At 37.5% G+C, this 26,735-nt stretch overlaps 1 protein-coding gene across 6 annotated transcripts in view; it reads left to right on the top strand.

Annotated features, from left to right (window-relative positions):
- Nucleotides 1–26,735, top strand: part of LOC309890062 (guanine nucleotide-binding protein subunit alpha-14) — a 79,579-nt gene that overhangs the window by 19,551 nt on the left and 33,293 nt on the right. For 4 of the 6 annotated variants that reach the window (XM_082783485.1, XM_082783486.1, XM_082783487.1 and 1 more), the window contains 2 exons: nucleotides 12,087–12,271; nucleotides 13,384–13,433. In XM_082783485.1, the coding sequence (XP_082639611.1) occupies nucleotides 12,087–12,271; nucleotides 13,384–13,433 (235 nt within the window). The remainder of the gene's footprint in view (nucleotides 1–12,086; nucleotides 12,272–13,383; nucleotides 13,434–26,735) is intronic. The other 2 variants (XM_082783488.1, XM_082783490.1) reach the window with 1 other exon arrangement.

Below are 26,735 nucleotides of genomic sequence, written 5' to 3'. Positions count from 1 at the left end.
TGTTCATTCTCAGGTTGTTGAAGTAGCTTGTGTTTCACTGGTGGTGTGTGCACCAGCCCTGAGATCCCCTGACGAAATGCTTTTAAAATTGCAGCAGATCTAATTATTGTTCTAAGAGAACAAGTGTGCCTGCGGGGCATGAACTTTCCCTTTCCTTTCTTACCTACTTCACCACAGCTTCTGATTTCAGATCTCATTTCCAATTTCTCACCTGTCTTCAGAGTTTTTTTAATAATTTAATAAATGCAGAGAACCTAAGCAGTGAACATGACATGTGAGCACTTGTAGCACTTCACCTTTTTTGGAAGACCCGCACTCAGCAGTGTTGTAAGGACACAGAGGAGATCTTTTGACAGATCTATTCCTCCTTACAGATACAAAGTGCTTAGCTGTTGCCTACAAAAAGTTTATTTCAGATTCTAGACTTCACGAAGGCTTTTGTTTTGGTTTTACTTTTTTATTTATTTATTTTTATTTTTTACAATAGCATAATTATCATCAGCTGTTGAAATTAAAAATGATTGTTATACATTGCCAGTCATATTTTGCCTCTATGCCAGTGGTATCCGTAGCCTTAGCTATATAAAGGGCAACTTTCTCTTAAAATTATTGATGTATTCTTGCCATTTTTTTCTTGTAACAAACAAGAACACATTATCTATGCTCTTACGATTTTTCAGTGCTAGTTTGTGTTTCTTGATAATACTGGATTCCTTCTAGATTCTCTCTCTCACTATCTCTCTCTCTCTTTTTTTTTTTTTTTTTTTTTTTTTTTATTTAAGATAGCCTGGCAGAATAGGGAAAGCAAGAAACAAGGCTGTTCAAAATGGCTTTTCTGTGAGTGGAGGAGGAAGGGGATGCATGTTATACTTCAGTGGTGCTTCATCATAAGCATTGCCTGTCATTAATGAGCATGAGCATATGTATTAGCATCACTGGGGCAGACCTCTCTATTCTTGTCCTTCCAGAGTCTGTGGCAGAGAGCCCTTAGGCACCGACACATTGTTTTGACATAGTCTGTTGTGACAATACAAGGAAATAAGAAAGGAGTTTGGTTTCCCTGAACAAAGCCATTCATAAATTGTATTTAATTTTTTTTTTTTTTTGGGGGGGGGGAAGGGCACAGGGTAGTTTGAGATTTATTTACTTATTTATGTGTTTTGGCAGGGGGGTTCTACTTTTAGAAGTCTACTTCTAGAAGTTCATTTCTTGGCTGATTTCAGGAACTATACTAACAACTTTTTTTTTACTTTTTTTTTAACTTTTTTTTTTTTTTTCCCATACTGTTACTGAGAGTGAAGGTATTCAGGATTACAGGGATTTTCTGACTAATTTACAATTATTTTGAAAGTGTTGGTTAGAGTGTGTATGAAGAAAAGGTTCGTCCTATCGTTGCATGAAAGTAATAGTTGCCTTCGTAAGAGTTATCAAGCTTAATTCTGTACACAGTGTAGGAGATATGAAATTCATAGGATGACTCTTGTTGGCATTTACTTGTTTATGGTAACGGAGGGACCTTGCTGGTTTATTCTGGCAGTTGCACTTGCACTGGACCCATTCCTTCTGCTAATAACTAACAGAGAATAGTCTAGCAAAACACAAATACATATTTGGAGTTCTTGATGTCTGATGGATTTTGTCAGTTTTAAACAAGCTTTTTCTTGTGTTTAATTTACTGCTTGTTACAATACTTCCTATTACATACACAACACCAGTAATATAAACCATTATTGGCATAATCTGCAACATCCTGCAGCAGCAAAAGATTTTCCATTAGGAAACTGCTTCATTGTTTTCTTTTATTTAGTATATTTTTTTCATTTTGTTTTGTTTTTAATCAATTAAAAACAAAGTGAGGTTTAAATGAAAAGAATGCATTTCTGCACTGAATACTAGTGGTTACCTAATGTGAGGATTGAGATATCCATGGTACAAGGTGGAGGAGCATTGCTCTGCTTCTCTGTGCATTGCTTTGCTGAGACCTGCCTATTCTCTGCCTATATGTGACACTCTTCCTGTGCAAAACTTTTTATTATTAACTATTGCAGTAAAAAAAAAAAAAAAAAAAAAAAAAAAAAAAAAAAGTGAACATGCAAATTAAGATAAAACTGCAAAAAAATAAAAAACACCGATTAGTGTTTTTAATCTGCTTAGATTACTACTGTTTTAATCATGGCTATTTTTTCACTTTTTGACTAGCTTTTATGTACTGTGTAGGAAATTGTTCTACTGAAATGTAACTGCCAACTTTACAGGCAATGTAGAGAGTTTTTTTTTTTTTCTTTCCCTTGTGATTCAAGCTAGCTGTAGGACATCCAAAAAAACAGCCGGAGAGTTTTTCCAGTTCTGTTCGGGGGCAAGGCAAAGAGTGTTTCCCTAGCCCCAACATACTTTTTGACTCTCAGAAGTGTTTTTTGGTTGGGTACTTTTCTTGCTTCCACTTTCTCATTCAGAGTGCAGATGGGGAGAAGCAAAAACATACAGAAAATAGAAATGCCCACTCATTTCCCTAGCCTATAATTGTGAACCTGCTGTTCACAAATGCTTTAGGGTTTTCAGCACAGAAATCAATTGGTGCCAAAAAAATAAAATAAATAAATAAATAAAGTGTTGTCTTGAGCTAGATGCATGTGCTTTTGTTTTGGTCCTCCATGATAAGTAAAGAAGAACCTATAGAGGCTTAATGACATTTAAAGTGAGTAGGAGACACCAAAAGCAGGATGTGTTGGCTATAGGTTGCTATAAGGGAACATAAACATTTTCCGTGTGTTGGGGTTTGCTATGAAACAACACCTCATGCCTAAGAATGTTTTATGATTCATCATAGCTTACAATGAGTATGTGTACTAGCTTCCAGTACAGTGTTTACCAGAAATCTTAATGCAATTCTAAATCTGATCACAGAACAGGTACATTTTATGGACATAATAGCAATTTTTCTATCTTTCCTAATGAACAAAGACTCTTGAACACACCTTTTTTGTGGTTTTTTTTTTTTTTTTTTTTTTTTTTTTTTTCAGGTATGTTGTTGTGGTGGTTTTACCATGCTAGGCAGCTGAACTCTACCACAACTGCTCTCTCACTCCCCGTCCTTAGAAGAGGAGGGGAAGAAATAAAGAAAAGAAAACTCATGGTTGAGATAAGGATAAGTTAATTAAAGGGAAAAAATACTTATTAAGGAAAGATTATTATTAATTAAACAATTAAACTAAAGTGAAAAAAAAATGAAAGGGGAAAAGGGAGGGGGAAAGGAAACAAACAAACAAAACAGAACAAGTGAAGGCTGTGTGGAAGTGCAGAGGAAACTTGCTCTCTACTTCCCACAAATGAGTGATGCTTGACCACGTCCTTGACCACGACCTCAATGCACGTAGCTGGTGTTTGGGAGGACAGATGTTTTTGCAACAGGAACCCACCCCTCCCCTCTTCTTTCTGTTTCTACCTTTTATTGCTGAGTGCAGGAACGGTCTGTCCCCACGTGCCCAAAGACGAGCTGGCGGGGAAGAAGACCAGCCTGGCTCAACAGAGAATTGTGGCTTGATCTTAGGAGGAAAAAGAGGGTTTATAAGCTTTGGAAAAGTGGGCAGGCCACTAAGGAGGACTTGAAAGAAGTAGCGAGGCTGTGCAGGGACAAAATTAGGAAGGCCAAAGCTCATCTGGAGCTCAATCTGGCTACTGCCGTTAAAGATAACAAAAAACGTTTCTATAAATACATCAACACAAAAAGGAGGACTAAGGAGAATCTCCATCCTTTACTGGATGCGGGGGGAAACTTAGTTACAAGAGATGAGGAAAAGGCGGAGGTGCTCAATGCCTTCTTTGCCTCAGTCTTTAGCGGCAATACCGGTTATTCTCTGGATACTCAGTACCCTGAGCTGGTGGAAGGGGATGGGGAGCAGGATGTGGCCCTCACTATCCATGAAGAACTGGTTGGTGACCTGCTACGGCACTTGGATGTGCACAAGTCGATGGGGCCGGATGGGATCCACCCAAGGGTACTGAGGGAACTGGCAGAGGAGCTGGCCAAGCCACTATCCATCATTTATCAACAGTCCTGGCTATCAGGGGAGGTCCCAATCGACTGGCGGCTAGCAAACGTGACGCCCATCTACAAGAAGGGCTGGAGGGCAGACCCGGGAAACTACAGGCCTGTCAGTTTGACGTCAGTGCCAGGGAAGCTCATGGAGCAGATCCTCCTGAGAGTCATCACGCAGCACTTGCAGGGGAAGCAGGCGATCAGGCCCAGTCAGCATGGCTTTATGAAAGGCAGGTCATGCCTGACGAACCTGATCTCCTTCTATGACAGAGTGACGCGCTGGGTGGATGAGGGAAAGGCTGTGGATGTGGTCTACCTTGACTTCAGCAAGGCTTTTGACACCATCTCCCACAGCATTCTCCTCAAGAAACTGGCTGCTCTTGGCTTGGACTGGTGCACGCTTCGTTGGGTTAGAAACTGGCTGGATAGCCGGGCCCAAAGAGTCGTGGTGAATGGAGCCAAGTCCAGTTGGAGGCCAGTCACTAGTGGCGTTCCCCAGGGCTCGGTGCTGGGGCCGGTCCTCTTTAATATCTTCATCGATGATCTGGACGAGGGCATCGAGTGCACCCTCAGTAAGTTCGCAGATGACATCAAGTTAGGTGCGTGTGTCGATCTGCTTGAGGGTAGGAAAGCTCTGCAGGAGGATCTGGATAGGCTGCACCGATGGGCTGAGGTCAACTGCATGAAGTTCAACAAGGCCAAGTGCTGGGTCCTGCACCTGGGGCGCAATAACCCCAAGCAGAGCTACAGGCTGGGAGAGGAATGGTTGGAGAGCTGCCAGGCAGAGAAGGACCTGGGAGTGATGGTTGATAGTTGGCTGAATATGAGCCAGCAGTGTGCTCAGGTGGCCAAGAAGGCCAACGGCATCCTGGCTTCTATCAGAAACAGTATGGCCAGCAGGGCTAGGGAGGTGATCGTCCCCCTGTACTCAGCTCTGGTGAGGCCGCACCTCGAGTACTGTGTTCAGTTTTGGGCCCCTTGCTACAAGAAGGACATCGAGGTGCACCTTGAGTACTGTGTTCAGTTTTGGGCCCCTTGCTACAAGAAGGACATCGAGGTGCTTGAGCGGGTGCAGAGAAGGGCGACAAAGCTGGTGAGGGGCCTGGAGAACAAGTCCTACGAGGAGCGGCTGAGGGAGCTGGGCTTGTTCAGCCTGGAGAAGAGGAGGCTCAGGGGCGACCTTATCGCTCTTTTTAGGTACCTCAAGGGAGGCTGTAGCGAGGTGGGGGTTGGCCTGTTCTCCCACGTGCCTGGTGACAGGACGAGGGGGAATGGGCTTAAGTTGAGCCAGGGGAGTTTTAGGTTAGATGTTAGGAAGAACTTCTTCACTGAAAGGGTTGTGAGGCATTGGAACAGGCTGCCCAGGGAAGTGGTGGAGTCACCATCCCTGGAAGTCTTCAAAAGACGCTTAGATGTAGAGCTTAGGGATATGGTTTAGTGGAGGGCTGTTAGCGTTAGGTTGGAGGTTGGACTCGATGACCTTGAGGTCTTTTCCAACCTAGAAAATTCTGTGATTCTGTGATCATATGGTATGGAATATCCCTTTGGTTGGGTTAGGTCAGCTGCCCTGGTGATGTTCCTTTCTCACTTTTTTGCCCAGCCCCTAGAAGGTTTAGAGAGAGTCCTGATGCTGTGCCAGCACTGCTCGGCAGCAGACACAACACTGGTGTGATAACACTGCTGTTCTAGCTACAAGTGCAGAGTACAGCACTGTATGGGCTGCTGCAGGGAAAGTTAACATCCCAGCCAGATCCAATACAGTGATACTTGACACGACAAGGCAGGCTTACTGACAGTATTTAAGCTTTTTTATTTTTGTTTTCTACAACTCCTGTAATTAAGTAATTCATTTTCAGATACATTTACCTTCAGCCTTTATACTTAGTAGCAGAAAAAAAAACCAACATTAAAATAATGTAGTTACATAGGTGTCAAATACATGATGCCAGTGCAGAAAAAAACATTCAGTTATATGCATAGCACTGGTCCATGTAGAGATCTTTCAAAAAGTTTCCTCTAGAAAAGTTTTGAAGGTTATTATTGAATATGTTTTGAGCCTCTGCCTCTCTTACTTTTACTTTGGAAATTACAAAGCTCATATTGTTAGTTTCCTATCGTTAGCAGGGGAAAAGTCACCAAAATGTGCTTTTAGTATTTAGGATTGCAGAATGAATTATGTCCTTTCCCCTGGGAACAGATTTGGAAGGTGGTTTTGAATCCTAAAGAAAATGACTGACATATCTGAAATAGTTCCTGCTTATTACTGTTACAATAATTTGCCAAGATTTATTTCTTTATACTTATAAGAGGCGTCTTTTGTATTGTTGGGTATTAAAAAGCAATAGAAAATACTTCAAAATAATGTCTGACATATGTACCAGGAATGTTGATAGGTAAATGAACAAGAGAAGTGAAAACACACTTCATTTTTGGGATACATTTCAATGGAAAAACAAAACCAAAACAAAACAATCAAAACAAAAACAAAACACAACTAACTGTGTATGAGTTGTAGAGTTGAAATCTGCTTTTGTTTTTTCCCAGGTCATTAAAAGCCCTGCCTTGTTGTAATAGAAATGATTGTGGCATTCTTTCCTTCCCTTCCCTTCCCTTCCCTTCCCTTCCCTTCCCTTCCCTTCCCTTCCCTTCCCTTCCCTTCCCTTCCCTTCCCTTCCCTTCCCTTCCCTTCCCTTCCCTTCCCTTCCCTTCCCTTCCCTTCCCTTCCCTTCCCTTCCCTTCCCTTCCCTTCCCTTCCCTTCCCTTCCCTTCCCTTCCCTTCCCTTCCCTTCCCTTCCCTTCCCTTCCCTTCCCTTCCCTTCCCTTCCCTAACTGTGTGCTTTATATCGGGAAGCTAATTTCAGCTGTTAATATGGTACCACTGTGAAATAAGTTAACAGAATACGCAGAGTAATCCACAAGATTGCTGAATGACTTTGAAGACTTTCCTTTCTCACAAATCTGGAAAAGGTTGTTTTTCCTGCTTTAGGTCTCCTTGAAATAAGCAGAATTTTGTTCTGTGTAATTCTTCTGCCTCTGTTTTAAAATATAAACTTATGTTGCTCTGACCTTTAAATTTTTGGTGAGTCATGATTATGTGCTTGAAAGTCATTTTTTTATGTCCAGTTTTGTGCACTAGTACCATTTAGTTCTGTATATGAAACTGTTGTAGAACAGTTGTAGAAAGTTGTTTCCGTTGGCTGAAAAGCCCTAATAACAGCCTCACAAAATATTACAGATCCTGCTTATATGTAATTTAGTTTTTAATGCAGGCAGCAAATCTCCTAATTGAATTATCAAGTGCTGATATCTTTATTCTTGTAATTATTTCTGCCCATGAAATAGCTGTTTTTGTTAGCATTCCTTATTCTTCTGCAGAACGAGTCAGAAATGAGACACAGCATGTAAGTGCTCCTAAAGGCTTTAAAGCTAGAGTGTTTTGCAGTGGTGATAATCAACTATATTTCAAAAAACTATTCTGTCAGGGACCTTCATCCATTGAAAATACTTGTGACTAGTAATGTAACCATTCATATGGCTCCAGTATCTCAACCTATTTCACTAAATTATGTAAAAGGAAGGGTAGGATGAGGTCATGAGACTGTCCTTAAGATGTATACCAGCTGTGCCTGCATTTTATTTCCTTCCTTCCTTCCTTCCTTCCTTCCTTCCTTCCTTCCTTCCTTCCTTCCTTCCTTCCTTCCTTCCTTCCTTCCTTCCTTCCTTCCTTCCTTCCTTCCTTCCTTCCTTCCTTCCTTCCTTCCTTCCTTCCTTTCCTGTTTCTCTTCCTGTAGTATATTCAAATCTCTTTAGTCAAATGGAGAGCTTATTGTTTTACTTGTGTCATTTTGACTTTGTCATGTTTATCACGCTTGACAGTGGGGACGAATAGGATGGTAATGTGGACTTCTCTTGCTTCTGCTGTGACCAACGGCATTGCTCATATTGATATCCAGCGACATGGCCCTTACCAGCACTACAGCTGCCAGAACAAAAGTGAAACCTGTTTTTGTGCATCAACAGACAAAACATACTGTCTGCCTGTGACAATTCATGTATGGCAAGTGGAAGTGAGTGCATAGTCAGGTCTATTCTGTAGATGAAATTATCATTGGAGTTTGAGATCTACTAGTGAAAAGAGAACAGCTCTTGTGTTGGTTTTGTTAGCAAAACTAGTTAGTCAGCTTTGCTCTGTCCTTAGCAGTTAAAACTTTCTTGTTTTGGCTGTATTCACAGTCCAGTCAGTGATGTTATTAAGTTGTAGAGATCAAGTCCTTAGGAGAATAAGAGGAATAAGAGGGCATAGAGGTTTTTTTTTTTTTTTCATAACTTTTTTCCCCAATAAAAAATCAACACTTTAGATTTGGAAAATTAAACTGGTAGGCCAAGGAAGAGCTAAGAATAAAAGAGAGAAAACCCAAAGTTGTAATGCTTTATTCCATGAATTAACCTACAAAATTCTAGTATTTCTTTTAAATGAGAAAGTAGATTTGAGTAGGTAACACATTTGTGGCAGTAAGTATCTGAAAGAATAAAAAAGAAGTGCTTGAAGTGAATGGAAGGAAGATAAATATATCACATTAACATATATATATATGTATATATGTATATATGTATATATATATATATATATATATATATATATATATATATATATATAAAAAACACCTTTGGAGAAGATTCTGTCTCTTTAACTTGTCAATATGTATTCCATATTTTGGCAATAATGATTCAACAAATCATCTCTGATGATAAATACATTAAATGGATTGTGTACAGGTGCTAACCACAAATGTTACTGAGGAGTAAAATGCACTTTGCCTGTGTTATTAACACATTTGAATAAGTATATAAATGCCTTTTTTAATATGCCTGTAATAACAGAATTTTTGTACCTTTGGGGTATATAGTCAAGTTTTAAAGTTCTCCATTATCTAATGCTTCTTTAATGGATGGCATTAAAATGTGACTTTATACATCCAAAGTATATAATCACATCAATTTTTATTGTTCTATTATGTACACTTTCCAGACAACCTGCATTTTATCACCCTATTACCATTTTTATTATTCCTAACATAAAAAGTGTACTCCATTATCTTGACTCTCACCACCTGAAGTCTTAAAAACCAAGTTCCAATTTGTGGGTTTCCATTTGTTTTCCAACTAATTTAATTAGAAAGATACTCAATCCAAATCTGGTTGTTTATGCAGTTCCACCCTGAAATGCAATTACCTTTAGCTTAATATGTCACAAGTGTGTATATTGGCATGACTACTCCACATTCAAACTCTTTTTGAAAGCCCTGCCACTTTTTCACTGGCTTTAAAATGATGCTTTGTCAAGATGTGCTTGAAAAGCCTTGTTTCATTTTAAGCTAATGAACCCTGAAGATTTTTTTAGATAGCTTATGAGAAAAGAGAAACAAAAAGCATGTATTGTTGGATTTGCATAGAGACCCTGTATTCTAAATTTATGACAAGAGGCAGAGCTAGGAACAAAAGGAGATACTGGAAGGAAGTATAAAGGAAGACTGCTATCTACTTAAGGTTGGTGTTTGGAGCACAAAGCTTTAAATCAACTTGTGTTCCCAATTATGAAAGGTCAAAAGGTAAAATAGAATGGCTCTGTTTAATTCCCATGTACTTATGTCACTTTAATGGACCGTTTTCCATTTATGTAGGTTCATACACATTAGATCTAATAGTACAATAATAAAACATTAACCTTAGATTTCTTAAAAATAAAAAAATAAAAAATTTAAAAATAGATAATTGCAGGGAAGAACTCTAGCTTGAATTGCATGTAATCCCTTCAAAACCAGCTGCATCTGTACCAGGCTGATTTTGGTGTTGGTGGTGCTTAGAAAAAAAGCATTTTTGCTTAGAATCAGAAACTAGTAGATAGTGTTATGAATTCAATTTTTTTAAACTTAATTTCACTGCATAGATACATGTCCCTGATGGTGAAGTTAACAGTTTCACAGTTGTTTTTCTTTAACTGAAACATTAGGAGAAGGCATTGCTATAATGTGACAGGACTGTTTATTCTGACATACAAAATTCAGGTCAGCAGCTCAACCTGGGTTTATCAGTGCATTCTACCCCTCCCCCCCCCCCCCCCCCCCCCCATTCCCTCCTTTTCCCCCCTGGCCCAATAGGAGAAAAAAAAAAAAAAAAAAAGTTTCTGCTGGCAGTGGAAAAGGCTATGTGTTTTGGTGGGTTGGTTTGTTTGTTTTTGACTGAGTTGTGTTTGAATTTTCAAATGCAAATGGTGGCATGGCAGGACCACCTTTCTGAAGGCTGTGGTATGTAATGTAACATCGGCATTTTACTAAAACAAATTCCCTCAGGAATTTGTGTTTCACATTTATTCCAACATACCTCTATGTTCCATCTCTCTTAAGTAAGCCAATACTATGGCAAAATTTTTAAAATCCCAAACGTTACTTGAAAGAACAGCAATGTTAATCTTAGAATCACAGAATCACTTAGGTTGGAAAAGCCCTCTAAGATCATCTGGGCCAACCTTAAACCTAGCACTGCCAAGTCCACTATTAAACCACGTCCATAAGCATCACATCTACATGTGTTTTGAAGACTTCCAGGGATGGTGACTCAACCACTTCCCTGGGCAGCCCATTCCAATGCCTAACAGCCCTTTCAGTGCAGAACTCTTCCTAATATCCAACCTAAACTTCCGTGGTGCAACTCGAGGCCCATTCCTCTATGAAGGAATTCAACAAGTGATAATTTGTTGCCTGGGAGACAAGACTGACCCCCATCCTGCTACAAACTCCTTTAAGGTAGTTGTAGAGACAAATAAGGTCTCCCCGACCTTCTTCTTTCAGACAGAAGTATTATACACTTCTTATTTATCAACTAAAAAGAGTAGAGCTATGTTTCACTCTTCTGATGAGCACTGTAGGTCCTGTTTCCCGTTGAGTAGAGCTGTTCTAGCACTGTCGTGGAGGACAGATGAATAATGCTGGCTTGAATACAGGACAACTACAGCTTTGAAGGGATGTCCAGAATGGATGGTGCAAAATAAAAAAAATAAAAAAATAATTAAAAAAAAGGACTGACTGATGCCAGTGGCAAATGCTTCAGAAAAACAGCTATACAAGTAATAGATGATGACAGTTTACACTCTTTCAGGTTATCTGGGTTTTGCTTATTACTGTTAATGCTTGGAGCTCTATAAATGCATACTATTTCACTAAAAAGATACCACTATCTGCTATGGTACTGAGATACTGTGTGATGAGATGGCGATTCAGAATAGTTTTCTGGTTTGCTATATCTTAAGACATAATTTTCACAGGGGAACTCCTTTCTATTTGTCCTGCTGATGTATTTTCGACACCTAGTGGTATTAAGCGTAAATTACTGAAAACTTGTTACTGGGTGTGCTATCTTACCATCAGTAGTCTGAGGAAAGGAGTGAAGCCAGTCCTATGGCTCAGCCAGAATGCATTTATCACTAAACTTCTGAAAATTTAGAAGAAAGTATAATGAGTATTTTTTGGCCCTGTATGATCTTCCAGTTGGGGAAGGACAGAAAGGGCTGCCCTTAGCACTCATAAGAGCTCTGAGATAGAAATGAATTTGTTGTTCAGGATTCAGGATTAGTGCAGGCTCTGTTATTAAGGTACATGTATAAACAATACATAAGCTTTGTATAGTTTTTCAATGTTGAGGATTTTCATCCAAACTTCTTTCTCATCTAGTCACTCATCTTGCTTCTTTTGTAATATGATGTCTACCTACAAGATACCTGTGTTAAACATTGTAAGATGTATCACAAAAATATACTTTGATGTGTCTAACCAACAGGCTCCCAAACACAGAAATACAAATTCTTATTAAAACAATAGAAGTTATGGAAAATGGAAAATTGAAAAATTGTTACTACAATTAATGCTGATCATTATGCTTACTTAGATAATGTGCACATGCTTACACTTGTATTTACAAGTATTTTCAACTGCCAGGATTTGCAATTACTACAATGTTGTTTTTTTTCTTTCTCTCCTCCCTACCTCTATCACAGGCACCGGAGAAAGTGGAAAGAGTACTTTCATTAAACAAATGAGGATTATTCATGGATCAGGCTACACAGAAGAAGACAGGAGAGGCTTCACAAAACTGGTTTACCAAAATATATTTACTGCTATGCAAGCTATGATCAGAGCCATGGACACGCTCAAAATACAATACACATCTGAAGAGAATGAGGTAAGCCTGTGCAAAGAAAATTCAAATTTTAAATTTATACGTGAATAATCTGAGTCTTAACTTACACTCAGAACCTTATAAGTCTGTATACCTGGCAGTGAGTTCAGGGCCTCACAGTCTGATTCTGTGGAAGCATGGGGAGTTTCTAGTAAAAATAGAGGCAGGGCAGGGTGGATATGGGATTGGGGGTGGGTAGAAAGAGAGAACTTTCAAAGTTGAAAGTTGGTAGTAGGTACAAAAAAAATACTTTGTTTGGGGGGGGGAGGGGTGGGGAAGAATCTAAAGTTCGATAAAGTTGGAAGAAAACAAAGTTGGTTGGACAGTAATATACACTTTTTTGTCAGTAGAGCTCAAGAATGAGGAACTTTGGGTCTGTTTTGTAGGAAAACACTACATTTATTAAACTTAGGTATGCTTTGAAACATACCCCCTTCTATGGATCTGATGCACCCTTATGCACTAAAATATAGAATATAGAATGTCTTCTCCAACCTTTCTTAGTTTCAATGTATGTTATACAGTTAATTTTGTTGTTGTTGTTATTTCAGTGCTTGGGACTGTAGAACTATGCAAAAATAATGTTTCAGTTAAATCAGTTGCTTTTTTTTTTTTTTTTTGGGGGGGGTGGGGTGACGATCATAGCTAGATTATTAAGACTTGCCAGGTTCTAAAACATGGGGTTTTGTTTTTCACTTTGCTCAAGTATTATGAAGAATATATAAGCAAAATTTTGGGTGATATTTTTTAAAATTAATACTGATTTCCAGTTAGCTAAGTTTTGGTTTTAAGATAGGGAAGACTGTGTATAAAGAGTGTCAAGAATAAATAAGTTATAGATTTTATGTTTGTTTGTTTATTTTTTTGTTTATATGTTTATTTTTAATTAAAATACTGTGAAGAAAACATAGATGATAACTTACTTTTCCTTCATAAATATGAAGAATACAAAGAAGAAAATTATGATTTTTTGTTTGTTTGTTTGTTTTAGTTGTTTTTTATTGTGTATCCGCTTTGGGTAATAGCAAAGAAGAATGGAAAATGTTTAAAGTAAACGTCTAGGACATTACCTTTTTTTTTTTTTTTTTAATTTTTTTAATCACAAAAAAAAACAGGTGGTGTCAAGAAAGACAAATTTTGGAGTTGAGAGAACTGTGGTGTTAAGGTAATTCTTTCTTACAAAAAAAAAAAAAAAAAAAAAAAAAAAAAAAAAAAAGCCTGAGAGGTAATCAGTTGTTTGTAAAATGCCTTTAGATCCTAAGGAAAAAAATAGTTACAGAAGCAGAAAATGTGTTTGTGAGTATACTTCATCCTAATTCAGATGTGTATATTTTCCTGAAATTGGAATCTCTTTGAAGAAATATATTTGTGCTGCCTCTTCCTGACTTTTTGGTTTTGTTTTTCTTTTCTTCTCTTCAAGAAAAGAGTATGAACATTTAATAAACAGCAAACCTTTTCTCATTCTGGGCTCTGAGTGCTGAGCTGGACACCTTCCCATAACACAGTATTCAGGCTAAACTGTGTTGCTGCTGGTTGCTGTGCTGCCAGTGTCTCCAGATGCAAAAGATTTTAACTCTATTGCATATTTTTTAGAGAGAGGAAGAAGTTGATGTGGTGTTTTTTTATTAAAGGTTAAAAAAGTGCTAATAGCACAGTATGACAAGCTCAGCTTTGGTGGCATTTAGAAAGAAAAATCATTTTTGCTTACACGTGGAGAAACTTGAGAGGTGATAGGAAAATTGCAATGCTGTGTCTTGCCAGTTGCAAGACACAGCTACAGATTAGTCTTTCAGTTAGGTGGTGCATATACAATGCAATGCACTGTAAATCTTATTAAATTTCATTAAATGGTCTTAAGCCTGTTATGGACTACAGTTGACAACTTTGATTAAACAGAGAAGTTGTAGTTCTGGTGTCAGAGTTGTATTACAACAGTGTGCCCAGTGGCCATACCAAAACTGTCCAGTGTGCTCCATGTTTCAGTAAGTCCATCTTTTCCCGGAAAAAAATGTTTTCCTCTGGCTATTTTATTTATTTGTTTATTTGATCGATTGATTGCTTTTCTTATATCCCTGTTGTTCTTTGACAGGACAGATTTCCTCCTGTGTGGGCCCTGGGATTCTCTCTCTGCTGAATATCTCCTCATTTAATGGTTCTGTAGTGGAGTACAGATTGTTCTATGCTGAGTGTCTCTTCCCTCTAAATGTAATGTGTACAAATCTGTAACTTATAGATGGACAGAATGTCCAAATAGGCTTCTTAGTGTTTGCAAATAAAAGCAAGTTTTATAGAAGGCGTTAAAGAGATTCTTTAGTGCTGTTGTCAACTACAAGTATTTAAATAAATGGTCTGACTTTCTACAGATGCTGAACAGATGCTAACTGAAATTGTCCTGCGTTTAGACATGAAATGTTTTTTGGTGTTGCTTTTTAAGTTGCTTAGACCTTTAATTTTAATTAAGCAAGCATTTTTTTTTTTTTTTTTTATCCTAATTTCAGGTGGTATGTACTTTGCCTCATCTTCAGTTTCAAGTTAGAGGTGTCATGGCATATTTTGGGTATATGTTAGACATAAAACTTGTCAATGCTTAGGAACCTAATTCTTCAAGTCATAATTATAGTACTAATTGAAACCCATAGAGCATATGAGTTGCTACTATAGTGGAAATATCCAGGATTGGAAAGGTTTTCAGGGAATGATTTGCAAGTTGTTTTTTTTTTTTTTTTTTCATATAATTGATTAAGATTTGGGGTCCTAATGACTTTTCAGGGTTTTCTATTATCAGTAATAAATTTTGCTTTGACTTTTATCTACATTGCAGCATAGAATGCAACTTTCAGTTATGAAAATTGAAATAGGTAGATTCCTCACATCTGTTAATAAATTAAAAAATCAAACATGCACAGTAATTGCCTATGTGAAACTACTGTAGTCTCACGCACTCTCTTGGGGCTGCATTTACAAATGTAGCTGCAGCTGCTTTTTGTCTCTCCCAAATTTGCCACAGAATAACTAACAGGAAAATGGTACTTCAACAGATAGAGCTTGAAAAGAATATTTATTGAGTTTGAAATTAATTTCTCTTCTGTTAATTTTATAGAAAAAAAAAAAAGCAGGAATATTGTTTTTGTAACAATAATGCTGTAACAACTGAAGATTATTGAAATATCTCTTTTTTTCTTCATTCTCTTTAATAAATATTTTGCGTGCTGTTTGCTGTACAACATGAAGAATTTGTTGTTTACTCATCTGAGTACACTCTATCATGTTGCCAGGAAAAAATGTCCTATTAAGTATATTTTTTGAATGTATTGCTTGGTATCTAACTAGTTAGCTAGTTCCTGTTTATGACCTGTTTATAAAACTTACTGCTGGAGGTGAACTGGGTGAGGGGTGGGGAGAAATATTTATTATTTATAAGTCATTTTTTCAGAGTCATAGAATAGAAAATAATAAACTAAGTATTGATTGGGTATCTAGTTGCAGTGTAACATTATTTACAATCTCTGAGGATAGTCTTTTTATGTGAGGGTTTGAGTCAGTTACTTTTAAAAACTTTTCTTCTTACCATATGATAATAGAGACTGTCAAACAAAACAAAACAAAAACAAACAAACAAACAAAAAGACAGAAGTTAATGGCAGACTGTCTCCTGGCTTATTTGGGAAATTGTGATTGAGTTGATGTGAACATTAAGATTTAAGTTAATGAAAGAATGAATGCTCATGTGAGGCAAAGGGAAATAAAAAATCAGCTGATAGCTGAGAGACAGTAAACATTTTTAGCATTTAATTTTATTTATTTTTTTATTAATCAATATAAGCTTAGGTGTAGGGAAAGAAAACACAACTTCAGACAAAAGGGGGATGAAATCAGGTGGTGTTGGAAGACGGGAAGATACAACATTTCACTTGTGAGTAGTACATCAATCTTCAAAGGCCGCTTTTAAAATAGTTCTGGGTTGCTTCAATGTGCCAATGAGTCACTTTTTGCTGGATTATATTAGTCTTTTCTGAATGACAAAATATGTGGCAGAAATAAATTGTTCAAGCCTATTTGCACTGGAAATTCACTGGAGATTTTAAACAATTAGTTCACCAAATCTTCTCCCTCATTTTTCAAACTAACATGTATCCTGTATCCCAGGAAAATCACTCTTTCCCTTCCACAATTAAGGCACAGTTAGAAGTTTCAATTTACTCATATGAAGAAAAAAAAAAAGAAAAAGAAAAAAAAAAGGCACTTAACCCACTGTGAAGACTTTTTTATATAGCTGCTCAGGATGAGGATCATAGAATAGGAATCCAGTCCTGTTGTTGTGGGTTGGTTTGTTTTTTTAAAATACCCTGGTAAGACGACAGTACATATGCTTGCAATTAGCAACAGATCTTTGTAGCTGTATGTACAGTTATTTTTTCCTAAGCATAAAAACAGAATACTGCATAAAAATGTATTTCAGAAAGAGACCATCTTGTTGCTTATCCAAAACGCATCTTTTGCCTTTAAGAACTAGTGTTCTAATGTCTTACTGTCTTACAAAGTTGCCCTGGCATGAGTGTGTGTTGGCAAAATTAACATTAGTCTGAACAAGGAAAGTATAGGGAAGTATGACCCTGTCAAACAAGTTTTGTGTGAAAGATAATGGACTTACCTTAAAAAAGGGAAATGCAAAAACACAAGTGGAGTAAATCGAGATTAGGGAATTACTGAAGCAAGTCATGTAACTGTAACAAATGGGAAACATAGTAAAGAGTAATTTCTGGTCGATGTATCTAAATATCTGTATTTGAAAATGTGGAACATGACTCACAATAGTTCATTCTTCTTTGCATTTTTTAAAACTTTTGAAACTGTTTCTCATGGCAGGTGCTTCATAGGCAGTCTGGATGTATTTTTTTAGTAGTTTATTTTACAGAGTTGCTGATGCAAAACATTCCAAAATATATTGCGTCCTTGTTCATGACAAACATGTTTAATCATGGGCCAATGCACAAAGTCTGGGTCTAGGCACTCCTACACAGAGGGTTCAATTTGATTTTCCAAGGAAATGAGACTAATTTTATCTGGTTTTGGACCTTCTGTATGACTTCAGATGAATTCAGCAAAAATGTCAAATATAAAATTCCTGGCTTCAGAACATTTAGCTCTGCTAGATGGTTAAAAGTAAGAAAGGGGAAAGGAGAAAAAGAAAGCTGCTCTAAAGTAGCTTTAAGTAAAAAAAAAGTAAAATGAAGTAAAATCAATCAATGGATGAAGGGTTCCTGTCAGAGTATCTATGAGAGGAACTGGGGTTCAGTCAGTCACAAAAATTAACTGTGGGAAACCAGGCAGTTATTTGCACATGGGGATGTAGCATCGTATGCTTAGACACTGAATACACAACATCAGACTTTTTGCTTCCTCCTTGGAAGGACACAGCTTTTTGTTAGATTTTATGTCTCATCTGCCAGCCTGTATCTGCCAGTATACAGTCTAAAACTCTATGACATGGGTAGCAACACGAGATGCTTCCTTCTGTTGCCTGTATAGCACTGGGTGTAGTATTTTGATTACATGCATCTTTCTGTGGAAGGGTAGGAGGATAAGTAAGTTATTTTTTGAGTGAGAACATTGCCTCATTCTAGAGCAAGGTGATTATGTATCCATTTTGGGAGATTAGAGTTGTGCGCTGTGTTACATGAACAAAGTATAAAACACATTGATATTTAATTTACTGCTCTCCACATGTAAGTCAGGAAGGAACTTTTCAAGTTCTTCTTCCCTGCCCCACACATAGGATATGCACGTTCTCAGTTGGGGTTGTGTGTGTGCTTGTTGACATAAAAATATATGGGAATGTTGAGGGTGTGGATTGTTTTTTTGTTTTTCTTTTTCAGTCATGTTAATCAGCATGCCTTATTGTGTTTAAAAATTGCCATAATAATAATGGATCTGTTTCCAAGTGATATCACTGCCTTGAATGGTGCAAATCTCATTCTGGTATAGGTTATAGTACAAGTGTTTGTGTTTATAAATGATAATCGACATATACATATACACTTAAACATATACACTTAAAGTTTGGGGCATGGAAATAGAGGATGGGAGAAAGATTTTGCTTGTGTATTGTATTTTCAATGAAGTTTAGGCTGAGTCAATTTATTTGTGTCTCTAAACTGAGTTGTGTTTGGATTTCCTTAGAGAGTGATTTTGAATTTCATAGAGGACTCCTGGGCTGTAGGGTAGTTGCATAATTCTTTCTTTATAAGGAACCTATTTTCCCTTAAAGTACTAGTAAGTGCATCTGTGCTTGAAGAGAAAGCTGGTGGATACTGACATCATCTTGAATTTAGAATTTAGAATAGTTCAGTTGGAAGGGCCCTTCAGCGATCATCAATTCCAACTACCTGATTGCTAACCAAAAGTTAAAGCATCTTATTGATGGTATTACCCAAGTACTTCTTGAACATTGACAGGCGTGAGGTGTCAACTACCTCTCCAGGAAGCCTGTTTCAGTGTTTGACCATCTTCACAGAGAAGAATTTTGTCCTAACATCCAGTCTGAACCTGCCCTGGTGCAGCTTAGTGCTGTTGTGCTGGTGAGAAATAAGTGCTTACAAATGTTAAAAATCTTCTGATCAATAATTGCGCCTATATTTTCATAAATTAGGAATAATAGGAAATAGGAAAATAGGAAATTTGGACAGAGATGTAACAGTAAAGCTGATGAACATTTCAAAATGTGCATGAATTCTTACAAATATTGATCTAACACATAAAACTTAGCTGAGTCTGAACTGTAGAGTTCCAGAGACTATTACCAAAATCAGGTACTTCTCAGTGTTGATAGTTTGCTACATGTTTAACAAAAATTGCTATATCCATCTGTAGCTTCTGGAATTTGTTGAGGCTTTTTCTCTTGACATGGGCTTTCATCTAAATTGCTGTAATTTATTAGGTATTGTTTCTACGCAGCATTTAGCACAACATAAAGAAGTATACAAGCACATTAACAATACATAAGTAACCCAGTGTTGCAGGAAGAACGGCCGAAAGCATGACAGACACCAGTATGGTCAGATCATGCTCCATTTTATTACCTGAATAGCCTGACTTTTATAGTGAACTTAACAGGGGCAGATAGTGTCTCACACAAGATTATTGGTCAAAAGCACTCAGACAAACAACTACAAGAAAATAACCCCACCTGCAAGAAAGCAACCCCCTTGTGATTAGCAGTCATGTAGACCTTGTCCTTGAAGCCAACTACTGGCAACAATATTTTTCTAAATTCCTCAATTGGGTGATGTGGGAACACTGTCATGGGAACTTCTCATAGTTGTCCTGGTAGCTTGGTTTGCTCAGCTGCAGCAAGCCATGGGATCTTTGCTGTTTCAAAAATCCCTCAATAACCCAGCAGAATTTTACTGCATTATGAATGATTAGGCAGAAACCCTTCTTCTGCCAGTAGTTAATTCATTGCACCTAGATCTCCTCTCATTTTACAATGCTATGAATTGTACTGGCTAAACAATAAATATAGATAAAAAGTGATCTGATAATGAAAAGGTATTATAGTCATGACAGAAAAAATAATTAGTGATGTATAGCTAATAAATGATGACTCCAGACTTGTATTTAGTTTTGTATTTTAAAGTGAAGGATTTCTTATCCAGAAGAATGTGTACAAGTAGTTAACTTTTTTTTTTTTTTTTTTTTTTTTTTTTTTTTTTTTTTTAAGAATAGAATTTAATGTTCTGCAGGCCTAATGTCCTTCCTGTTCTCTTCCTTTGTAACAACTGAATTATTCTATTGCCTTCGTTGTGGCTGTGAAGGCATTATTTATTGGCAACTGAAACAAAGTAAGGCTTGGTAAACTAATCTGCTAATGGTACAGAAGATGGAATAGAATCCAGTTCACTTATTGTATGCGCTGTGGGCTAGAAAGTTAAAAAGCAGTAAAACTTTATTATAGAGGCTGAAACAAAGTCATTGAACAAAGGCTGCTGTGGCTCAATATGTTATCTCACCCAGCTCCTCTGCCAGAATTTCTTGCTTCAGTGTCAGAGTCAGCATGGGAAACATGCCTCTGGCTCTGTTGTCTGCGTTCAGTCTGGCAAATTCACATCTGTAATTGTCACAATAAAATTAGCCAGAGTTCATCTCTGAGAGCCCTTGGTCAGAAGAGTAAGGAAAAAATGTCTCTGGATCAGAAAGCGACTACAAATCATCTTTTTTTATGACTAATTTGTCAAAAGTTCTAAGAAATTATTGGTTAAAACAACAGACAATTCTGCTTTTTCTGATTTGGCTCTAGAATCCAGAGGTTGAATCAGTCGTGAAAGGAAGATACTTGAAAATGTGTATCACAGCTGGAGGCTTTTGATATCTGCACACAACTGGCTGTAGAAAAGACGGGTTCTCTGCGTGAAAGCCCAACTGTTTTTGCTGACAACTTTTTCCAGTCTATTCTTGTGTGGCTTTTCTTGCATACTTCACTTTTTATTGAGATAGAAATGAGTGTGCTTATGCAGTTGAAAAGTCCTAATTCCTAGAAAAAAAGACAGAAATTTACTGTAATATGGAACTAACTCCTTGCATTGGAAAATTTAACTTTTTTTTTTTTTTTTAATGGAAAGTTTAATGGGTATTTTTCTAAAGGAAAACTGGCAAATTTCTGTGCTGCTGCAATTAAATCTTTTAATGAACAAGGAGACAAATAAATTAATGGCAGATGAAAAGACCAAAATCACTTAAATCAACATCTGCTGTCATGTTAAGAATGTAAAAGCCACTTCAAAAAGAGAAGCAGCTAGAAAACTCCTCTAGGCCTTCTCTTTCTTTAGTGCTAAAGCCTGTGACACATTTTGTGAATATATGATCTGCTGACAAAATTATTCTTTGGAATAATTCTGCTCTGATGAAGAAGTGGTTTTAGTATTAGTCTGTTTCTTAGCAAACACCATGATGCCATTTTTTACTCTTTTGGTTGTTATCCTTTGCATACATAGAAATATGATATGTATTGTTCTTTTAATAATTTTAATTTATATATTCTTGCTCTCTATAAAATGATTCTAGAGACCGTTATATTGATGATGGTCCATAAGCTTAGTTATCTGACCTCCCTTCCTGATAGTAGAGAGCTACTTTTGGACAGAATATGATGCTCTTCAACTGAATGCCTCTTTGCATGCAGTCTGATGTTTTTTCTTGTATGCTTTTTCCATTGTCTCTGTGTTTGACTGGGGGATGAATTTAGAGACATGGAGAAATACCTGCTACTATCTGGAGGCAGCATTACCAAAGCACAAAAAGGAGGTCCTCCTGCTGTAGTAGGGCTGATGTCTCTTGTTGCTTTTTCTGGATGAGCAGATATTGATGGTGTTATCTATTTGTGAGGGCTGGACTTGTTGTGCTTGGTAGCAGTCATTTAGAGTCTGCAAAGGTCCTGTTTGCTTGTGCAAAATACAGATCTCAATGGCTTTGACACTCAAACCAGTATTTATTTACTCATCCATAGAGCAACAAGAGTACAGTAAATGAAGTCCAGATGGATTTTTCTGCCCTTATTCACTCTGCTTTATAAAACTGCAATGGTAGGGGTTATTGTGAGATTAGCTTTCCCAAGAAGGTAGGTGTGGTAACAGCAGCAAAGAAAGCTGGGGTGCACAGGTCAGCAGCTCATCACAGGAAAGGGAAACCTGGCAGGAACATTTGCACCTTTCGAACAAAACATCTTTCTTTCTGTCACTTGAGGCTTACCACCTTAGTTGCCTATTGAAAATGTGCAATGGTGTAGAATAAATCGTATTAGGATGCAAGATACTAGGGAGAAAACTTGAACTTTTTTTTTTTTTTTTTTTTTTAATTCTTCCTTCGGTGAATTTCCGTGTGCACTTGAAAATTCCTATTTCTTAGAATAAATACATAGCAAATATGTCTGAAAATATACTAAACTTGTGTGACTTCAAGGAGTGTATATCTCATGTTTTTGAGGTATCTATAGATTGCTACACTGAGATGCAAAGTTGTCTTACTTGCCCTTAGGCTACAGTGCATAAAATATTTCAAAATAGCAACAGAATAAATAGACTATAAAAAGTTTACATGAAAGAGGAAAAAGATGATGATGTAAAATGTTATAATTACACATGCAACTATTTATGAGCTGTAAGGAACTGACTGAAAGTCAGACTTCTGTCTAATATACTCCTTTTAACATGCTTGGTAAAATTAAGTTTTATACTAGAAATTCTGAAGAAAATTCAGAATTCTGGTTCAAGAATTAGATTATTATTTTTTTTCCACATGGTTATTTGGCTTCTCAAATCTACAGGTCTCTCTATCTGAATTGGGCTGTGAGTTTATTCTCCCTTTTAGCATACATATTTGTCTAAATGGGCATATACCTTTCTAAATGAGGTCTGTATTGATTTACCCAGGGGTCTCTGTTTGAAGTTGAGACTGCACCATAGGCAATATGATAAGAAAGAAAGAGAGAAAGAGAGAAAGAGAGAGAGAGAGAGAGAGAGAGAGGGAGAGAGAGAGAGAGAGAGAGAGAGAGAGAAAGAAAGAAAGAAAGAAAGAAAGAAAGAAAGAAAGAAAGAAAGAAAGAAAGAAAGAAAGAAAGAAAGAAAGAAAGAAAGAAAGAAAGAAAGAAAGATCACCTGCATCTTCTCTTCTTTCTCTCATAGCTGCATGTATAGATAAGTACTTACAATATTAGTTGCATGCTTTAGTTGGTGTGTTTCTTTTTTGCTTCTGGTGTGGTTTTGTGTGTGTTTGTGCTACAGGTATTCATTTTGCTTCTCTCATTCATTAACAAAAATGAATCTTAGTTTTCTACGTATATACTATAATTTTAAAATTTCTAATAGTTCTTTAAAGACTTTTTATAATTTGTGTTGATTTCTGAACATGTTGTCCCAAACATACTGTGAAAATTCTTGGCAATTGGCAAGCACTCTTTTAAAACAGATATCTTACTATAAGTGTCCAAGGAAACTGAAAAGACTGTGTAAGTAATAGTATGGATTGTTTGATTGAATAGAATGTAACAATATGATTATACAAATGGGTAAACTAATGGCCAGCACTTTCAAAAGAATGCCTAAAAGCAGAGGGCATTGTCAAAACTCTCCTGAGAGAGGAATTCCAGTAACAAACACAACTGATGATATTATTAATGACAGTGCTATTAATAGTACAGACCTGATACTGACTGTTAGGCACCCAACAGTATTTCTTTGCCCACATATTTAGAGTGAATAGACTGACCACCTTGCAAGCCTTCTGCCATGTGTTCTAGACAGCAACTACCCTGGCAGAGTTTCATGTAAGCACTTGTTACTAGTGACTGCGATATTTTAGCACTTCAGTTGTGTTTTCAAACCATATTCATTACCATAAACTTAACATAAACATAAAGTGAGTCTTTGGGAAGATAGGTGGGATGGGCAGCTTGTTAGGTAATAGAATAAGAGACAAAATTCAAGAAAAAAAAAAAAAGAAAAATTTGTTTTAAACTCAGATGACATCCAGACGTCTCTTCCAACCTCAGCCGTTCTCTGATTCTGTGATCTCTACAAGTATGATGATGTATGGGCTGTGGGAGAGGGCAGGACCCTCAAGACCAGTGTGGGAAGAGGTGGTCTAGAAGATAGATAGTGAAAAAGAGGTGCAGAGGAGATTTACACCTTAATGAGTTTTGTCAGCAGATACCCAAAAGGTCCTTTGTGTATTTGCAGACCTGACTGCTGTCTCATTTTACTTGTGACCGCATGGTTAGACAGTTCTGGGGAGTGAAAATGATTCCTAAGCTGAGGCAATACCTGCCTAAGGGTTGAAATGTGATCTCAATGTCCCTCTGAGAGCTCAAATGCAAGGGCTCATTTGCAACATAATGAGGAAAAAAATATTCCCACATCAACAGCAAGCAAACAGACTAAATGTTACCCGGTATTTAATATTTCCAAAACTTAGCTTCCTGATTAATAAACATGACATGATGATTGTACACTACATTAGCTGAGCAAATCATGGTTTCACGGATGAAACAGAAATGGAAGTCATACAGATGCACAGAGCCATGAAATGGCGTGGCCTGTGTTAGGCATGTGGCAAAGCCAGGAGTATCTAGCACTGAATATTTTAGTCTTACAAGTACATGTCAAGAGACTTACAGAAATACTAGGCAATTCTCCCTGCTTTTTGATTTGTTCCTTTTTTTCTGCTTAATGATACAAATGTTGTCTTATGATGAGAACCAAGGAGATAGTAATTATTTAGGACTACAGACAATGTGGGCATCTCAGAAAGAATGCTGTGAAAGGGAAAACATATTTCTGCTTTAGTAGTGGAAAACCTTAAGTATTAGTAGAAAAATAGTCTTACAACACTTACAACGATATTTCCTCTTTTCAATATAAGTAGAAAAAAAAAGAAAGATTTTATCAAGGATAATGCTAATCACCACAAGGAAAGCTAAAGTATACTTATACAAAAAGAAGTGTCTGGAATTGGGGATTAGAATGCAGCCATGCAAGCTTAAGACAGAGGTGTAGGAAACCAAAAGAGAGCAGGAGATGAGTGAACTAGAAAAAGGAATGGGAGTTATAAAAGTAAATAAAGCTCAATATTGTATACAATTAATACTTTATTCCTAGTTGTTCATTGTTAAGTTCCTGAGTATCCCCTTTTCATTTTGATGCTAGAGATGTGTTTGTAATTCCCCTGCTCTGCTGGCTTCTGCTGTGTGTCCCTGCAAAGAACAAATTGAATTAAATACATGGAACATAACACATGTTATGCTGAATTCCAAGAGATAACATTTCTTGAAAGTATCTGAGAAGCTGACTGCTATTTTTCTGTTATGCCATGCAAATCTGCCCAAAAGTGTTTGGCACTAAAATGTGTTATAGAATAACATAACATTTAGACTAGTGGGCTAGAGAGATGGTACTGTGATTATCTAGTCTGATTTGCTGTACAGCACAGACCATAGAACTTTCTTGCCTTAGAGCTTGTTTGTGTTTCTAAAAGTTATGCTCCAATTCAAAGTACAATAAAAATCACTGTAATTGTGAATTTCTTAGTAAAAAGTATTGCAGTGATAAGTTACTTGTGAGAATGGATGGGAAAGGCACATTGTTCTGTTCTGTGCTGAGTTTACAGTTTTGGCATTTGGTTATTGTTACATATTTGCCGGTTATCTTGAAAAGTCATCTGTAACTTTCTGTTCCTCAGTTTGAGTGACTGAGTTACTTCTGCTTATTCTCTTTGATGCTTTAATAGTTCAAATTGTCTCATGAAGGCACATATAAGGTAAGGCTCTAGTTATTTAATCAGGATCAGTTTCAAGCTTCTTCATGGGGCAGACCAATTCAAGAGACAGGGAGGCTATCTAGCATAAAACTTCTCCTCAAGTCTTGGTGGGAGATGATGCCTGTCTTGGGGAGACATAAAGCAGCTGGGAAACTTTGCTCTCCTCTTTGATTGGAAGTTCTTCATGAAAATAAATACAGCCACAATGGAGTGCAGGACAACACTTTTTGCTGCTTCTGTCAGCCTAATATCCTAGGCAGCAGTCCCCCTTGCCTAGATGCAAGTTGTCTGGAATATTGAAAGAAGGCCTTTCACTATCGTTACAGATTTTCTATGAGCACTTTTTGAATTGTTTGGGTAGTAAAGAAGAGTGCTAACAATAAAGAATTCTATGAGATAAATAATAAATGGGGAAAAAATGTGGGGGTGGGGGGGTGGGGGTGGGGTGAGAGGGTTGAAGTCCAGTGTAAAGAGAAGTTCCAGGGAGGAGATTGTCCCCCTCTAGTCTGCTCTGGTGAGCAGTAGAGTACTCTACCCCACCTGGAGACCATCTGGAGACCACCCAGAGCATTCAGCTCTGGGACTCCCAGCACAAGAAGGACATGGACATATTAGAATAAGTCCAGTGAAGAGCCATGAGGCTGATGAGAGGCATGGGTACAATGAAGACAGGCTGAGGGAGTCAAGGTTGTTGATCCTGGAGAGGAGAAGGCTCCAGGGAGACCTTATAGAAGCCTTCCAGTACCTAAAGAAGGCCTACAGGAAAGATGAGGAGGGACTCTTTGTCAGGGTATGAAGTGATAGGACAAGGGGTGATAACTTTAAATGAAAAGAGAGTAGATTTAGATTAGATCTAAGGAAGAAATTCTTCACTGAGGATGGTGAGGCACTGGAAGAGGTTGCCCAGAGAAGCTGTGCATGCCCCATCCCTTGAGGTGTTCAAGGCCAGGCTGGATGGGGCTTTGAGCAACTTGGTCTAGTGGGAGGTTTTCCTGACCATGACAGGGGGGTTATAACAAGGTGATCTTTAAGGTCCCTTCCAACCCAAATCATTCTGATTCTATGATTCTAAGTAGTGCATATGCGGAAATGAAATCCAATTTGCATACAAAATGATGAATTCCTGTGCTACTCATGAGAAATATTTTGGGTCTTAATACGT

This window comes from Aythya marila (assembly GCF_965140915.1).
Source record: "Aythya marila genome assembly, chromosome: Z".
NCBI lineage: Eukaryota > Metazoa > Chordata > Aves > Anseriformes > Anatidae > Aythya > Aythya marila.
Note: the sequence above shows the minus strand (reverse complement) of the source record. Positions and strands in the feature narration are given on the sequence as shown.